Below are 17,062 nucleotides of genomic sequence, written 5' to 3' on the forward strand. Positions count from 1 at the left end.
GGGAATGCATAAATGCGATTCAACAAGTGCGGCTGCCGTTTGACGTCAGGGAGGGGGGGGGCAGGGGGGAGGGGGGGGGTTCGGAGCCTAAAAATAACAGCCCTGTGATGTTCGAGCGAGTGCTCCTCTGCCGCCCTCGCCTCATTGATGTGCGCGCAACGTCATAGATGGAAGCCGCGGGCCTCTGTAGTACTCGCACGGGGGCTATTTTAAGAACAAGCAAAGGGCTTTTTGTTGCTCTCCAGTCCACCGCTGGCACGAAAAGCAACGGCGATCTTTCCGCAAGGGCATTCTGCCACTTCAAATGTTCAATCGGCTTCGTGGAATTCAACGAATGGTGGCATGTGGCACCCGCCGCGTGCTCATCCAATCATTTTTTGCCTCACGTTAACTTTATAGGAGTGCTTTCTGGGGCTATTTAAGATTTAATGTTCCAATTAGATGCAGGGGGGGGGGATATTTTCTCAATGTTGGTTCTCAGGCGGCCCGGTAGTCCGGTGGTTAGCACGTCGGCTTCACAGTGCAGAGGTACCGGGTTCGATTCCAGCTCCGGCCTCCCTGTGTGGAGTTTGCATGTTCTCCCCGGGCCTGCGTGGGTTTTCTCCGGGTGCTCCGGTTTCCTCCCACATTCCAAAAATATGCATGGCAGGCTGATTGGACGCTCTAAATTGTCCCTAGGTGTGAATGTGAGCGTGGATAGTTGTTCGTCTCTGTGTGCCCTGCGATTGGCTGGCAACTAATTCAGGGTGTCCCCCGCCTACTGCCCGAAGACGGCTGGGATAGGCTCCAGCACCCCCGCGACCCTGGTGAGGATTAAGTGGTTCAGAAAATGGATGGATGGATGGATGTATCGCTCCACGTGGAACATCTTCCCTCTGTTTTTTTTGCTCACTGTTTGGTTTTGCATTTATGTTTTTGAATTCCCCCGTCCATGTTTTTTTTTAATTCACTTCCATCTCTTACGTCATCCACCACTGTGGTTTAAAAAAAAAGAGACTGGAGAGGGATGTTCGTGCAAGGTCAGAAATGGGGAGGCTTTGGTGGTGATCATGGGAGAGTTATTCGAACGCCGCGCAAGCTATCAGAAGGCTATTTCGAAATACGATCAAAGTCAGGCAGTCATCATTTGAAAGCATATGCGACGGCGTCTTTTTGCTGAATATTCTCTCTGCCTGACTTTAGCCGGGGCTGTTGGAGCCCACCTCCACTCTCGTGAGGGTGGCCAAGAGTGCGAGCACTTTGGGCATCGCCATTGAAGGAGGAGCCAACACTCGACAGCCATTGCCGCGTATCGTCACCATACAGGTGAGTGGGAAACGTGCACTGCGCTTCTGTTCCATTTGTGACCAACAGGTGGCATCGGAGGGCTTCTCCTTCGGCGTCGCGCCTGTTGGTCATCATGTCATTCTCGGCATGCATCTTTTTGCTGTTATAAAAAGATTCATGTTGAGTATAGACAACAAAGCCATTTCATTTTATTCATCACAACGTCCTTTGCTCGTGCTTAACCTTTTCGGACGCAGCGTTACGTTTTTAAAGACCGAAGCCGTCTCAGCCAGCCGTCCGTCCGCAACTCTTTAGCGCCGTCTCTCAACTTCTTCCTAGTGAGCTGGTGATTGAAATAAAAAAAGGGATACTGATTGCAACGGGATGGATGAAAGGATCTGAAATCAGCACTTTCAAAAATGCGGGAACGTCATACGGGGTTGCGGGATTTGAGCCGATGGAGAAACCGAGGTCTGGTCATTTGTCTCACCCTGGCACAAAAATGTGTGCAACATTAATATAGGGTGTTGATTTATGAAGACACGGGTCCATTTCTTTTGGATCCGCTCATTGACGGGCTTAAATCAAGTGAAGCGGGAAGTGTTCTGATTTCCATTGAACAACCGGCTTCCCGAGCCAACCAACCGTCTTCATGCGGCAACCGCGCTCACGTCGCCGATCAATCGCAGGCGCGTCATTGTCATTTGAAGCCGCGACTAACACGGCAGCCTTGAGGTCACGCTTCACAGCTGAGTAGGGAGACCGCATGTCTCCGAGGTGGGAAAGCGAGCTTTGAAAACTCTCAGCTAGGGAGAGGTAACAAATGTGTGTTATTAGGCCCTTGAGCAAGGCGCACAACCTTATTATTTGCCCCAGTCCGGACTGAGCATCGGCGTGATATCTTGTGCCATCGTTCAGCTCTGTAAAACGACACAGAGAAAGTGTGACTTTAAAAATGCCCCCCCCACCCCCCCCACAAATGCGAGTGTGACACTTAATGTAGTCGAATGCGACGTGTCAAGCGATCAAAAGGTGGCAGCCATAGAATGGGGGGGGGGGGGGGGGGGAATGCCCACTTGCAGATGGCTTGGGTCTGCTTTTGCCCTACTTTGGAGCGGCTCCATCCACAGTTTGGCACAGCGTGCTTAAACGTATCATCAAAATGCAAATTTGCGTGACTCGGCCCTGCCTGCCAAAACCTTACAGGAACAAATCTCGATGGCACTGCCTTCTCGCGCTCGACTCAGAAAAGATGCGACACAAACACAGGCTGCTGCGTTCAAGCAAACTGGGACGCGAGGGCCTTCCATTTGAGATCAATTGTTCCAAAACTGGGGGGGTGCGGAGGGGGGGGGGGGTTCCCAGGTGTATATGCTGCTATAGGATCATTGTACTTATTGATTTAAGCTAACCTTGTGTTTGTCTTTCTCTTTTTTCTTCCAAGCGAGGCGGTTCGGCTCACAACTGTGGTCAGCTGAAGGTGGGTCAGGTGATCCTGGAGGTGAACGGGATCTCGCTGAGGGGCCGCGAGCACAAGGACGCCGCCCGCCTCATCGCCGAGGCCTTCAAGACCAAAGACAAGGACTTTGTGGACTTCCTGGTGACCGAGTTCAATGTAGCACTATAGCCGAGGCGGGGACGGGTGAGAGAGACGAGCCGGGGAATTCAAGGACAAAAGGGGAGGGGAGGACATTTTCCGTTTCAAACGGCACAACACTTGAGCGGTGGACTCGACGCAAAGTCCACCTTATCTTGTGACGCAACCTTCATTCCTACCACCGATGTGTTTTTCTCCATTCTTTCCAACACGTTACCTCTCCGCTGCGAGACCTTATGCACTACGGTAGATCATAGCAGAGCCTATATAAGCTCCATTTTTGCCTGTCCGGATATCGAAACGGACGGATTCGGCCTCCGTTTGAAATCTACCGGGACTCCCCGCGGATGTCCAAGTTACAGCAGTCTCGGTTCATTTCGTTAGTTCTCGGCAACTGCGCCCGAAAAGACGACCGGGCTTTTCCTCCTTTTGAGTTTATATATGTACAGATGAATTAATAGAGATGTATATACTCTATAAGGTACACACTATAAGATCTCGATGTGAAATCGAAACCCATGGACGGTGACATCAACGCATATATTTTAAAAAGTATATATTTGTATATATGGATCGGAGCAGCTCACATCTGTCGGATCGGTGTTGTCCATCGTCTCCCATTTCGGTGTCCAATGAACGATCATTTGTGGCAGGGAGCTCAAAAGGAGCCCGACAAGCACAGGGAGAGCATGCAAACTCCAGCCAGCGGGTTTTCAATCTGGTGGGAGGCCAAAGTGGTTTTTCCATTTTTTTGGGAGAACATCTGCTGCTCTTTTTCAGTCCAGCCAGGCGAAGAATCCCCCCCCCCCCGATTGCCAGTTCTAATGTTGTTTTCAGACACACCGGTGGCACGATGCGCAAATGAAAGGACGTCATCCATCATGCTGACGTCCGTAAGCGCATGATGGGGCAGCGTAGAATCAAGATGCATAAGAACGCCCGGAAGTGGAGCCGCTCTTAGTGACGGATCAAATCTCAAAGGTGCGTTTCCACTTAGACCACTCGGCGTTCTTCCCCGCTGCTCCTTTTACGAGACCGTTTCCATTTGGTCATTTCCAAGTCGCAGACTAATTAAAGTCCCCAGGGAGCGGGAGGAAGCCGTGCCCAGCGCTTCAACTCAGGAGGCGGCGGAGTCAGAAGAGGACAACAACGCTTGCAAAGAGATGCACGGTAGCGTGCTCCCGATTGGGTGAAAACGGGAGCACGCTTCTGGAAAGCATAAACGAGATGTTATTGTCGTTCTGGACTAATGAGTGACTCCGCCCCGATGGAAAATGCGTCATCACGTTTTGGTTTTTAGCCTTGGGCATCGGGGATGGTTCAAAGTTCAGCTGGGCGGCTCCAAGCCCATTTGTGCGTTGAAAGTAATCAGTCGAATCTTCAAATCAATTCCAAAGCAAACTTGGAGCCAATGAAATGAAGCTCAAATTTAAGATGGTTAAGATAGCGCCCGAATCTTTTCAAAATAAAATACGTGCTGATTTATATAGATGCGTCAATAGCAGTAGGACCTCGTTGACCTGCTATTAAAAATCCGCCGGGGAGGGAGCGACGCTGGAGGAAGTAATGGCAGCTTCAGGCAGTCTCGTTAATCAGACGCCATCATGACGGCGGTGTGACGCCTTCACTCGGTGGCATCGACTCCAGCAACGGCTGCTCCCTCACTCCCAACTTCCTTGTTAAATCGGGCTTATTCGTTTCGCTGAGTTGTGCCTCCTCGCTTATTGGCCACGGTTAGCTTTGTTTCTTGATTAGCTTGCGCATTGGGATGCTCTCCATCTATCTGCCTTTCTTTTTTTGTTGTTGTTGTTGTTGTTCTCTTTGCTTTTCTTTCTCATCCGTCACAGTCCTCCTGTTGTTTGCCTGCTCCCAGCACATTTGAACAAGGATGGTGATACAAAGCTTATTTATACAGAAAGTGTGTTTAATTTTTCAATAAAGATAATTGCACAAAATGCTAAGCCGTGATTTTAAGGATGCAGAGAGGTTGGCTCATTTTTGTGTTTTCAAGGGAACATTTTTGTCTGAAAGTCAATTTGTTGTATCGGCTGGAGTACTTTGTGGAATACTAATCAGTTGGGTGAATCTGGATAATGGCGGGATTTTTAAATTTATCTTTTTTTAAAAATGTGTCCAACGTAATATTGTGTAAGCCCTGGTTCTCAAACCTTTAACACCAAATACCGTTGCAAAAAAATGGCGTGTTTTTGAGGGGTTTTCTCATTTGATGAAGATATTCACGTTTCATTTATTAATGAATTGATTCACAGGTATGTTCAAATTACCCAGCAAACGCTATGGCTTGACATCACACTCGATATGGCATTCAAGTATTGTTTTGTTTTTTTTTTCATGGCAGCATCTGGGGAACTCTATGACACGTATGTTTCACATCACTCGTATCAAAGTAATCAAAGGTCAATTAAATGCACGGAAAGAAATGAATATGTTATCGGTCATGAAACAAAACGAGTTGATAGTGTCCCCGTGTGGGCAAATCTTTAACTAGCAAGTCACGTGTCGAGTAGTCCATGTCAATCTTTCGCGAAGCTCCTCCTTCACGGTACTTCGAAAATAACAATGTGATTTTATCCTAAACTTTGTCTGATAGGGCTCAATTCTTGAACAAATCGCACTTAACACGAATCTAACATTTATGTTGTAGGCATTAGATTGCTACAGTAACCTGTAGAATAAACGGTGACGAGGTTGGGGAGCTGCTTTGTTACAGTCATGATCTGAGAAAGGCATTGCGGCTCATGCGTCTGAGAGACAAAACTCAGGGTAAACACTAAGGGACACCACTTGGCAAAAGTTACATCGGTGACCCCCTCCACAAGCATGCTCATCAATGTCTACAACTTACAACAACGTCTTCAATTTTTACAAAACGGGCTATTTCGACAGAAACTACCAGTGAAACACGTTCCAAAGTAAGGTACGAACATTGGTTTTTTTTTTTTAATTCGTTTTCACAGAATGTACACGTGCTGGCAAATATGTCAGAGTGACTTTGTAAGACGTAAAGAATCCATCTCGTGACTCCGTTGTCTGTACCCGTGTAGAAATGATACTTTGCACTAAAGTCAATCTGCTTACTTTCTAGTTTGACGTATCGGTTTGACTTGCAAGGTTTGTTGTGCCGAATGCGTGTCATGGTGACATAGGGGCGGGTCTTTGCTTTCAGTTTAGTGGTGTTCATGGCAACGGACCCCGTTGAATTCTGGCCATCCTGCCCGCGAACCTTTTCATATTCAGGTAGAGATAACTCCTTTTGTATCTTCAATTTACTGAGTATTTGTCAACCAAAATATTTTGTCTTCAGGTACGATGCTCGGTTGGTCTCTCAGATCAGCCAGCAGCGGCCAGGCGGCTCGGTGTTTCTCGACAATTGTTGTTGAGCAAGTCTTTCTGGACTCAGCCGACTCGGATTGAAGCGCTAAATTGTAAGTAACACGAATAGTCCCCCCCCCCCCCCCCCAACCCCTCGGCAAGATGAACACGATGTGAGTGTGCCTTACATTGAGATAGACAGGGCCGCTCCTAAGTCGCGGGTCCCGGGGCTTGTGCCCCCTCCCCAATCCTAACAAGATGCTCCACTCATTCTGTTCTGCACTCAAGGTGCTCAATGGGGAGATACTTTTCCACCGCGACACCATTAGTTCGATGGTGATGAAAAGGAATGTATCTAGTTAGGACACAGTGTCTATTACAGCAAGGAAGTGCAAAAGTTGAGATTTCTAAAACTCCCTCATGCGTTGCGGAGGCTGTATCCGATCATGTCCTCCCAAACATCTCACTGTGGTTTTTGTGTTACTATTCATGGTCACAGCAATGCTTGGCTTCGCTGCGTTTGGAAGTCGGTCTGTAAAATATCCTGCAGACAGTTTCTTTTGGCTCCCAAGACTTATTTGGGGACTGCTCAAGTAGTGTTAACAGTTGAGCCTATTCAGTGTTTTTCAGCTGGTGCCCTTTAGTTTGTTTTTTTTTTTCTTGCTGTACACCAATCTGCTTACGCGTTTCCTGTCTTGAGATAGTCACTTACTGACCAGTAAGGGGTTAAATGCAGATTAATCCCCCCCCCCTACCCCCCCGCCCTATGGCCACGGAGGAAAATTCTCAGTTGATTGTAGCATGTCCAGGAAAACAGGTGCGTTCATTTATTTTCTGTCTCCGCGTAGTCGTTTCTGAATTGACTCCCAAGCCATATTTGGACACCTGCCGACGGTATTTTGTGGTTTCCTCCACTTGAGTTTCTCCTCCTTCCTTTCTAAACGTGTCCTGCGTTGGTTCAGCCGCTGAGTCGTTCGTCTCCACTCATTCTTTTGCGGTCTCTAAAATGGCACGGTGAAAAAATGCTTGGCGTGTTCGCTAACGTGAAGGTCCGTTGGGCGAGTACTCCACCATGACCACATGGGTGGAATAGTTGTGTCGAGAATGCCAGCTGCACCAAGATAACAATCTCCTTGTGTTAATCTGGGCTACTGAAGAAGCAGTGCGGCCGATTGAGAGCATATATTTTCAGGGTCTGTTGCCTTACATGTTTGTTTTTTTTTGTTTCAGTTCAACAGAGTGGTTGTATTCGATGTGTTTGCAGCTTCAAGTCCACTGCCCGTGGGGCACAAACGCTTGCTATTTAAAAATTCCCATTTCTTTTCCATCAGTTCTATATTAAATGTCACAAAACAAATAACATTCAGCTTGCAGGAGCGTTTTTCAAGATGAATGCCAATGGGATAGAAAATGTGTAAACTGCACGGATGTGTTTATTTTTTTAAATTTTCACTTCAAAAAAGGGACTATTTTGTTTTGTTACTTTTCAACTGAACAGCCCTATTGGCTAATGAAAACATTTCCCGAGTCAGACCCACAAACGTAAATTCAAGTCACTAAAATGGGCCTCAAGTTCATTTCTGAAGTGCTTTTATGCGTTATTTGCGCAACGGTGTTTTGTTCACGTTCCAGGAGCTGCATTCAAAGACTTCCCCCGGGACCACTTGACTTCAACCAGCTCACGGATGGGACCGCAGGAGCAAGCCTGCAACATTTCCTCACCACAGCGTTGAGTCACCCAAAAAAAGTGGCAAGTGAATGGAGTCGGGCAAGAACACCAAAACGGGCGTTCTCTCATGGACTCCCGCTCCCAAGTGCGTCTCACCCGCCACTTCTGAAACGTCGGAAGATGCGTGGGATGAGGAGGAAGAACAAGATGACGACTTTTACGCTCAGATGGAGGAGAATGGCATCATTGGGTTGACACTGGTGGATGACCCGCGCGATGCAGAATGTAACGGAACCTCATCTCGTGGACCCGCCACCCCGGAAGGTCTCGCTATCTGCGTGGTACCGGATATGCCACCTGATGAGCTCTGCTCCACCCTCGATGAACATCTTGAAGATGTACTGTCACCCTGTGAGTCATTAAACGCCTGTAACTTGGTACCGTGCGCAAACATAACCGATACTTTGCTACAGTATATATTTACATTTAATGGGCGGCCCGGTAGTCCAGTGGTTAGCACGTCGGCTTCACAGTGCAGAGGTACCGGGTTCGATTCCAGCTCCGGCGTCCCTGTGTGGAGTTTGCATATTCTCCCTGGGCCTGCGTGGGTTTTCTCCGGGTGCTCCGGTTTCCTCCCATATTCCAAAAACATGCGTGGCAGGCTGATTGGACGCTCTAAATTGTCCCTGGGTGTGAGTGTGAGCGTGGATGGTTGTTCGTCTCTGTGTGCCCTGCGATTGGCTGGCAACCGATTCAGGGTGTCCCCCGCCTACTGCCCGAAGACAGCTGGGATAGGCTCCAGCACCCCCCGCGACCCTAGTGAGGATCAAGCGGCTCGGAAGATGAATGAATGAATACTACTGTACTGTATTTATTTATTGAAAACTGCAATACTTGCAAAACTTACCGGCATTTTCTTCAACTACATTTTTTTTTTTTTTTAATAGTCTGTGATGACGTTTGCGTCTTAAAAGAACGAGGACATCATCAGGCCAAGGCAAACGAGAGGGAGACACCAAAAGGGCGGAAGACGGAGCAGCGCTTCTCCGAGCGGGACTCGCAATTTGACACGGCTCAGGGGGAGAGAGATGGAACAGAAGGTGAGTGGACTTTGCGAAACGGACCCGTCAACAATAGCAAAGAGTCAGAAAGGAGCAGTGAGCGCCAATTTTGTGAGTCTCCATCCTTGATAGTGGAAGCCAATGGAGATTGCAAACCTCGGTGTCCAACACAGCGGGCTTCTTCTCGTCCAACGCTTCCCATGTTCTCTCACCTGTGCCGTTTTACTTTGGAGGAAATGGCCGCTGCTCCAGGGATCGCGAGTGAAACCGTTCCAGACATGTGCTTTACGGACTTTCCAGACACTCACAGCCTCATGAGCTGCGTGTCCAGCCTTCACCACCAAGAAAGCTCTGAAGAAGAAGAAGACCAAGAAGATGCTCTCTCTGCTCAACCACAGAGCAGTGAGAATTCACAGACTGGTCTTAAAAAACCCGCCCCCTCACCGGGGCCACGGTCGCAGCCCCGTCATGACGCGGCACTTCCACGGACCAGTTCTCACGACAAACCAAAGGAAGATTGCCATCACGCTCTCAGAAGAGCGGACGAATGCAGGTAATTCAACGACAGCCGTGCCTTGAGATTATTTGTCAAAATAACTGTCAACCAAATATTTTACGATTAGCTAACGTATAAAATGACTTCTCCGCATATTCAACAAAGAAATAAGACTCAACTGAAGGAATTGTCCCTTGGAACACGTCTACCAATTGTTTTGGCGCTAACAACTCTTTGGCTTTGTTGCGCTAGCTAACATTGTCCCATAAATGTCAAGAATTTATCATATACTTGCTCCAACTTGTATTTGTGTTTTAGTGCCCCCCCCTCCCCAAAATACGACTTGTGCTCTATTTTTATTTGGCGACAGACGGTGAAGTCGGCACATTTTATACCAAGCAGCAGAGTGGAAGTTTTATGTTACTTTCAACATAAATAGCTTTGTCTTCCATTACGCTAGCTAATGCTAATTAGCATCTCGGTTGAAGTGAGACGCGAGAGTCTTTTGATTTATTAGCGCAACCAACGCTACAAATTCAACTCGCATCTCAAGGTGGCGCCGTCCATGAATGTCTTTTAAAGATTAAACCCTGTTGTTGTTCCAGAAAAGCCTACCCAAATCACGGGGTTCCAGATTTGTCCAAAGTAAAGCCGAGAGTGTCTTTCCCGAAAGGGGATTACAAGCCTCCCAAGAGCAGATGGTCTTCCAAGAATCCTCCCAAGTCCCTGACGCCGGAGGCCCCCGTTGTCTTTAAATCTCCCGCTGACATTGTTAAAGAAGTTCTGTTGAACACGACCGACGGACCTCAGCCGCCATTAGACTTGAACAAAAGAGCATCCGCCGGCACTGTGCCTCAGGAGTTCCTGTCCCAGCAGAAGGCCGGTATCCTGCTGGATCAGCTCCAGGTACAGCTGAGGAATAACGGGACGGGACGCCGTATGTCAGAGAAGCCGTTTGTCTTTACGCCCGGTTGCGTTGCTGAGATAAATGAAAAGTATGGCAGGTTGTCGCCCGCTCATTCATGCGGCCCCTTCAATGAAAGGCATCGTCTTCGTTTCTCTGACCCATCTCCTCACGCATACTTTTAAAACACCCCCCCCCCCCCCGTTAGGACATTTTTCATCTCTGTCATTTTATATTAACATCACAAAAACATCTGTATACATATTTATTGACTTCTTCTTTTTTTTTTTTTCTCCACGTTCTCGCTTCTCTGGCTGCAAGGAGGACCATGGCAGACTGCTGACCAAGTACGCTGAAGCGGCCAACACAATCGATCGCCTGCGGCTGGAAGCCAAGGTTTGATCATGTTGAACCGCCGTTCAAATGTGAATGAAAAGAGAAAAAAAACAAAAAAAATTGATCTGGGAAAGCAGCTCAAGGATTTGTAAAAACTCCGTCGGGGCGTCGTCATTGATTTTCAGCGCCGTATGTCACAATTAGCATGAACTGTACTAGCTTACTAACTCGCGTGACGGAGCATTAGCTTAGTCGCGAAGGGAACTGTCGCGGATGTGAGGTCGGCGGATACGATTTTGCCACGGCTGAGTGACGCCATTTTGTTTCCTTTCCATTTTCCGCAAGGTGAACCTGTACTCTGAGCAGCAAATGCCCGCTCACGCCGTGCCATCGGGACAACACGCCGAGCCTTCAAAGTTCATGCGGCTGGACTTTCCTCAAGCTCAGAAAGCGCAGCCCGGCGCCGTTTCTCCTCCGCCGAGTGGACCCAGCACGCACATCAGTAAATTTGTCAGCATCCTCACTTCTGCTCTGACGCAGGATCTCGCACTCATGCAATGATGGCGATGCTTAAAAAAACAATACATACAGATGAACCCCCGAGGCATTTTTTTGGAACCTTATCTCGTGGACGTGAACTTTAACATGAAGAATGTATTCCTTCCTTCCCTTGAACAGGAGCTTCCTCCAGCCTATTTTTATCTTCCTCCATTTCAAAGAGTTTGGAGTCGCCAGGCAATCGCAGGGTGGCAAATGCGCTCTTCGCACAGGCCGACAAGTTCCTCCAGCAGGTTGTCGACTTTTCATTTCTTGTTATGATGTCTTATGCGTGAAGGGGGGTTCATTTTATAATGTGGCGTTTTTTTTTTTTCCTCCCCCCAGCTCCAACATTTTGAGGAATTTCTGAAGAGCAAAATGCCTTTCCAAATGGTGAAGGTGAGACGAATTATTTGGTTGGCGGCTTGCACATATTCTCACTCGAGCGCTTCTGTTGTAGGGACTTGCACAACTTTATCAAGGACTGGACTCTTTGGAAAAGGGCTACCTGGCAGCCAGGAAAGAACACAAAGTCCAACAGCAGCAAGGGGCAGAGCACAGCCACTTTGACCCCAATCGGTAGGAGGACTGGATTCTATTTTCAGGATTTTTTTTTTTTTTTTTGCTCAATTTTTATATGTTTGCGTCGCTTCTGTGTGTTAGCGAGCTGGAGGAGTTCATTTACCAATGTGGGCGGCATATGGACGAGCTGAAAGAGAGGGTGGATCGCAATTCCCGCGCTGCTGATTCGGCTCGTTCTCTTTCACCTGAAGCCCCAAAATCCCCTGCGTGTGACGATTCTCACGTTGAGGTAACGTCGCCCTTCCTTGTCTCGACTAGATTCGTTTTTTTTTTTTTTAATTTTCTGGCCTGCGCCGTCTCACTCGCTCTTTTTGATGTGAGATGAGATGGAACATCTATTTGTGACATGTTATTTACTAAAGAGGCAGCCCGGTAGACCAGTGGTTAGCACGTCGGCTTCACAATGCGCAGGTGTCGGGTTCGATTCCAGATCCGTCCTCCCTGTGTGGAGTTTACATGTTCTCCCCGGGCCTGCGTGGGTTTTCTCCGGGTGCTCCGGTTTCCTCCCACATTCCAAAAACATGCGTGGCAGGCTGATTGGACGCTCTAAATTGTCCCTAGGTGTGAGTGTGAGTGCGAATGGTTGTTCGTCTCTGTGTGCCCTGTGATTGGCTGGCAACCGATTCAGGGTGTCCCCCTCCTACTGCCCGGAGACAGCTGGGATAGGCTCCGGCACCCCCGCCCCTAGTGAGGATCAAGCGGTTCCGGAAAATGGATGGATGGATATTTACTAACGACGCCACATTTATTTAGGTTATTGTGCCCCCTGCTGTTAAATGTGAGGGTTGCATTGAGTGGCAGCGGTTTGTGTTGATTAATTAGGAAGAAGTTAATGTCAGTTTGAGGAAAGAGACGGAAGCGTGAGGGGGCTTCAGTTTCCTCTAATCAACTCGTAAATTCCTGTTTAGAAGGCGAAATGGTATGTGGTCATGTCTATTGTGTGTTTTTATGATGTACATTGTGCAATTGTAGATTATTTTTTTTGCCTATCGCGGGTTCTTTTTGGGCTGTAACCGCCGCGATGAACGAGGGCTCACTGGACAAATAAACTTGCCTTGCCTTAATACCCCTTCTTCAGTTGTAATCAAAATTTGGCATGATTATCTTCATCGAGGCATTTAAAAAAAAAAATGTTTGTCCCTCCTTCCAGAGTCAACATACACCTTTGTCGCTTGATTCAGTCGAGCTTCCCAACAAGGAAGTTGGGCCGGGCAACGTGAATTCTTCCCACTTCAAGAAAAGATGCGATGAACAAGCCACAGACGTCGATCAGTAAGCGCAAACGCATTTGTTTATTTTATGCTTTGTCTTCCGCTTCACGTTGCACCGTGTTGCGTTGATGCAGGAGTGCAACCGCGCGTCTCACGCCAACTCCTGCGAGCAGCAGGAGGAGGAAGGAGGTTCGGAAGTCCTACAGCAGCAGTCAGTGCAGTCTGGCAGAAATCAGCGCGTCAGAGAAGAGAAGCGCCAATCTGCAAACCGGAATGAGGAGAGTGCTTTCTCAGGTCAGCAGTGACCCGCCGACCTCATTCATTTAACGCCGCCCGCTTCTCTCAAATTGGGAGAAACGGCCGCGGCGGCCATTTTTGACTAAGTTGTGAAGGCGGACAGAAAATGGAGTCGAGTCGTATATTAAATGATGTGCGCTGTGTTGAGGCAGGACGGGGGCATTTCTCCAGGAACCGACAGCGGCTTTGTTGGTTCTGAGTGCAGTCATCAGATTTGGGCTGCAACTCACGACCCTTGCCAGCAGAGAGCCTCAAAGCGGTGAGTAGGGCGCCTGACTTGACTTCTTTTCCGATTGTGTTTCCCCTCAGCTGCTTTTTTTTTTGTCGGTCCTCATTTGCTTCCCGTTGCGCCAGTGTTTCAGGGCCTGCAGAAGTCAGCTCAGTCAAGCCTCAGACCATCCGAACCTCCACACCATCTCGGGACTCCTCGCAATCGCACAGGCGCACGTCACGCGAACCCAATGAATATTTCCAACAGGCGATGAGGGGATCCTGTCCGGGGGAGCGCACGCAAAGGCAGCGGGTCCATCATCAGACGGACTCAATCAGGACCGACAGTGAAATAAGTGAGTGGCCAGTCAGTTTCTTCTGGCCTTTGTTTATTTTGGTGTCGCCACGCGCAATGCCCAATTTGGCAGACACCCACGTCGGCGCAGCCCTCCCTCCCGCTCACAGGTCCTCTGGCCTGCACTCGCCCGTGATATTCTTAACATCGGGTCTAACCTGCCTCTGTGCGGAGTTACGCCGTGCACTTTGCATGATTTACACCAGTCACAAAACTATCTTTCAAATATTTGAACATGAATCATAACGAATTTATCATTCATTTTAACCCCGAATGAAGACTCCTTGCTGCCTTTTGTCTCCCCCCCCCAGCCCATCCTGTGTCTGACGACATACAAAGTGATCAGTATGAAGAAACCCTCCTCCCCTGTTCCTCCCCAAGCTCCTCCTGCTCCACTGTCCGTCATCACCATAGCGACTCTCTGAAAACGCTGAGGTCCAGTGAGAGGGTGACTTGCAAGTGAGTGTGACGCAGCGGCTGCCGTGACAACAACGAACGGCTGCGCAAACAAAGCATCCCTCCCTCCGGACATTTAGACGCAGGACTTTTTGAAACCATTTGTTTGTCGATTAGTCTTGAGAGCTCATGAAATGCTTTTGCTGACGCAGCCCTTTTTTTTTTTTGCAAAGACATCCAACGTTATTTCGTGTATTTTAATTTCAGGCCTGGCTGCTAATGCGTTCGGTTACGTATGAAGAGGTAGCCTACTCTTGTCTTGGCCGCCGCATGGTTTGGTGTGGAATAACTCATGTGTGCCAAGGTTGACACGCACGGATTGATTTGGGCGCTGTCGTCTCTTGAGTGTTTGCGCTTTTATTGACCTTTGACATGGGTTGCTGTGGGGTTGCTATTGCACTTTCTACTAGATGTGACTTTCAACTTGTGTTCTTCATAGTGAGTCCAGCCTGGCTTCGCAGTCCTTCAAGTCCAACGCGCCAGCACGCATAGGGGAGAGTCCCACCTCGAAGCCCCTTTCTGGAACTAATTCCACTCCAGGGAACAGTACGCAACACAGAACCTCACATGCCCTCAGGTTGGTTCATTTCCTCACAGTAGACTTTATGCAGATTGATTCCGGGGTGCTTTTTATCCCATATTGACAGTCATCTGTTCCAAATGTAACATCATGATTTTTCCCCGCCTTTTATCTTTTTTCTTTTCTTTCATTCCAAATGAAGGCACCACATGAAAAGTCTTGCAATGATATGGTCTGGTCTTGATACCATTGATAAATGACCGGTCAAGCCCTCAATGCTGGACATTGCGCATATATTTGTAGAATAAACCGATCATCCGTGATCCTTCTGGGCATGACTACAAATTGTTGCCTTAGGTGTCGAGACCACTCGAGCGATGTCAGTAGAAGCAGCAGGAAGAAATGGTCCATCGATGGCAATGAGGTGGAGAAGGTGACGAGACGCACAGCCAGAAAAAGATTGACCCACAAACAACAAACACGACGTGACACAAGTATGTTTATCCGCGATAACACTCTACCCTTAATTCCTCAACGTTCAAGGTCTTTTTGTACATGTTAATCAATGCACCACCATTGAACACGATCACCCATAAGTGATGATTTTTGTATTTTTATTTTTTAACGTTTCAGCAACTGCGACAGAGGACGAAAATGCTGCTCAGCGACTTCTGGTGTCAAGATCCACCCAAACATCTATTGCAGCAACTGACATCCAACTTTCATACGCAAGTGACCAAGTCCAGCACATAAGTAAGAAGAAGATGTGTTTAAAAACTCATCGCCAAGCCAGGAGAATATAGTTCCAGGATTGCATGACATCTGATTCGTATGTTTTGCAGAGCGGGATAATGCCGAGCGCGCAGACGACAACGATGGCCGGACAAGCGGAGTGCTTCCTTGTTCTCAGTGTTTGTCACATCACAAAGTGTCTCCTGAAAGTAAAGCAGCAACCCGTCGCCACTCTTGTCTTTTGTCTCCGCGAATCGACCGATGCTCTTTGACTTGTCGCTTTTCATTGTGGTTGCTTAGAACCTTCGGAACAAGCAGGTGGCCACCGAGAGCCCGCCCAGTTCTGTTCCTGTCATTGTCATCGCTGTCACCATTGTAGACATTCTGAAACCAAGACAGCCAATGAGCAAGGTGAGGAGGCCACGTGGTTGTGTTTTTGTGTTCAATAAAAACCATGACTGTAAAGGGGGTGAGGAGCATGAGGTGGGACATTTACCAGACAAATTCATAGTCGGCCTCTTCCGAGAAATGAATTTGAATCAAACAAAGAGTAGTGCGTGTTGTGTCAGTGAGTCAAAGTATTAGTGGGAGTATCTGACATGCTCCGTTTCACAGACTGTTGCAGAGACTCAAACACCTCCAAGATCTCCAGCTGCACAACATCGGAGTCTCCCAACAAAGCGGCACCACCTGCCGTCTGCCCGTCATTGTGTCCTACACCGTTACTGTAAGCGGCATGTCCAATTGAACAATTTAGTCATGAGAGCTGTAACATGTGACTTGATGACTGTTTTGTTACTTTTAGCCTGTATCTCCAACCTCAACCCGTCCACGTGTGCACCAACAACACGGGCTCTCCCTCAAAGGTGGACAGTAGCAAAGAAGAGGAGAGGTTGCGCCCCTCGCCGTGCGTTGTTCCGGAACGCTCTGTGGATGACGCCCTCCTTGCTGCGCAGAAGATAAAAGACGTGTCAAAACGCATGGTGCGTTCACTGACAGCAGGCATGCGCTCGCTGGAGCGACTCTCCAAGTCCCGCTCCAATTCCAACTCGGACTGACTAGTTCCCAGAGCACGCCTGGTGCAGGCGCAGTGACTTCTCACAAAACGTTTTACACGATATAGCAGCAGTATAAAGGTTAAACAATTTGTGAAATACGGATTGTTGTGTGATCAATATTGTACAGTGAGGTTATTTAGCAAAGTTGTGTAAATGAAGATGACGCCCATAAGTTTACGTTGGCCAGAAAACTAAAGTACCATCCAAGTATGAATACCCTTTACTTTTACACGAGCTATTCTTGTATTCTATCTGTCTACGAGTACTCTCTGTTAAATTATAAATTAAAACAATATGTTTTAACACTTTTGGTCCTAGCATACCATGTATCCCATTACCAGAAAGTGACCTAATATGTGTCATCCATCCGTCCACCCATTTTCTAATTTGCTTTTCCTCACACACGTAGCGGGCGTGCTGGAGCGACTGTGCCGCCCGCATT

At 48.1% G+C, this 17,062-nt stretch overlaps 2 protein-coding genes across 7 annotated transcripts in view; both read left to right on the forward strand.

Moving 5' to 3' along the window:
• whrna (whirlin a) overlaps positions 1-4,837 on the forward strand; it is a 29,764-nt gene extending 24,927 nt beyond the window's left edge. For all 4 annotated transcript variants that reach the window (XM_052051085.1, XM_052051086.1, XM_052051088.1 and 1 more), the window contains 2 exons: positions 1,183-1,305; positions 2,711-4,837. In XM_052051085.1, the coding sequence (XP_051907045.1) occupies positions 1,183-1,305; positions 2,711-2,893 (306 nt within the window). In that variant the 3' untranslated portion in view covers positions 2,894-4,837. The remainder of the gene's footprint in view (positions 1-1,182; positions 1,306-2,710) is intronic.
• Positions 4,838-5,877: 1,040 nt separating this feature from the next.
• Positions 5,878-16,928, forward strand: LOC127591189 (uncharacterized). 3 transcript variants are annotated; one of them, XM_052051079.1, is made up of 24 exons: positions 5,880-6,121; positions 6,189-6,309; positions 7,829-8,276; positions 8,813-8,965; positions 9,227-9,479; positions 10,028-10,328; positions 10,648-10,722; positions 11,008-11,164; positions 11,341-11,453; positions 11,545-11,598; positions 11,660-11,778; positions 11,863-12,010; positions 12,932-13,053; positions 13,127-13,286; positions 13,442-13,548; positions 13,644-13,855; positions 14,166-14,313; positions 14,750-14,887; positions 15,188-15,324; positions 15,464-15,583; positions 15,673-15,771; positions 15,863-15,973; positions 16,178-16,289; positions 16,368-16,928. In XM_052051079.1, exons 3-24 carry the CDS (start codon positions 7,955-7,957, stop codon positions 16,618-16,620), a joined length of 3,414 nt encoding a protein of 1,137 aa, XP_051907039.1. In that variant the 5' UTR covers positions 5,880-6,121; positions 6,189-6,309; positions 7,829-7,954; the 3' UTR covers positions 16,621-16,928. The 3 variants fall into 3 exon arrangements, with proteins under 3 accessions (XP_051907037.1, XP_051907038.1, XP_051907039.1); XM_052051077.1 differs by having other exon boundaries at positions 5,878-6,121; positions 8,813-9,479; positions 15,878-15,973; XM_052051078.1 differs by having other exon boundaries at positions 5,879-6,121; positions 8,813-9,479; positions 15,881-15,973.
• Positions 16,929-17,062: the final 134 nt, after the last annotated feature.

This window comes from Hippocampus zosterae, chromosome 18 (assembly GCF_025434085.1).
Source record: "Hippocampus zosterae strain Florida chromosome 18, ASM2543408v3, whole genome shotgun sequence".
Classification (NCBI taxonomy): Eukaryota; Metazoa; Chordata; class Actinopteri; order Syngnathiformes; family Syngnathidae; genus Hippocampus; species Hippocampus zosterae.

What these genes read in the sequence shown, in the direction of transcription:
- LOC127591189 (XM_052051077.1), top strand. Translation starts at nt 7,955, where the DNA reads ATGGAGTCGGGCAAGAACACCAAAACGGGCGTTCTCTCATGGACTCCC. An exon ending in GTGACGATTCTCACGTTGAG is followed by an intron (nt 12,011 to 12,931) that starts GTAACGTCGCCC and finishes CCCTCCTTCCAG; the next exon opens with AGTCAACATACACCTTTGTC. An exon ending in CAAGACAGCCAATGAGCAAG is followed by an intron (nt 15,974 to 16,177) that starts GTGAGGAGGCCA and finishes TCCGTTTCACAG; the next exon opens with ACTGTTGCAGAGACTCAAAC.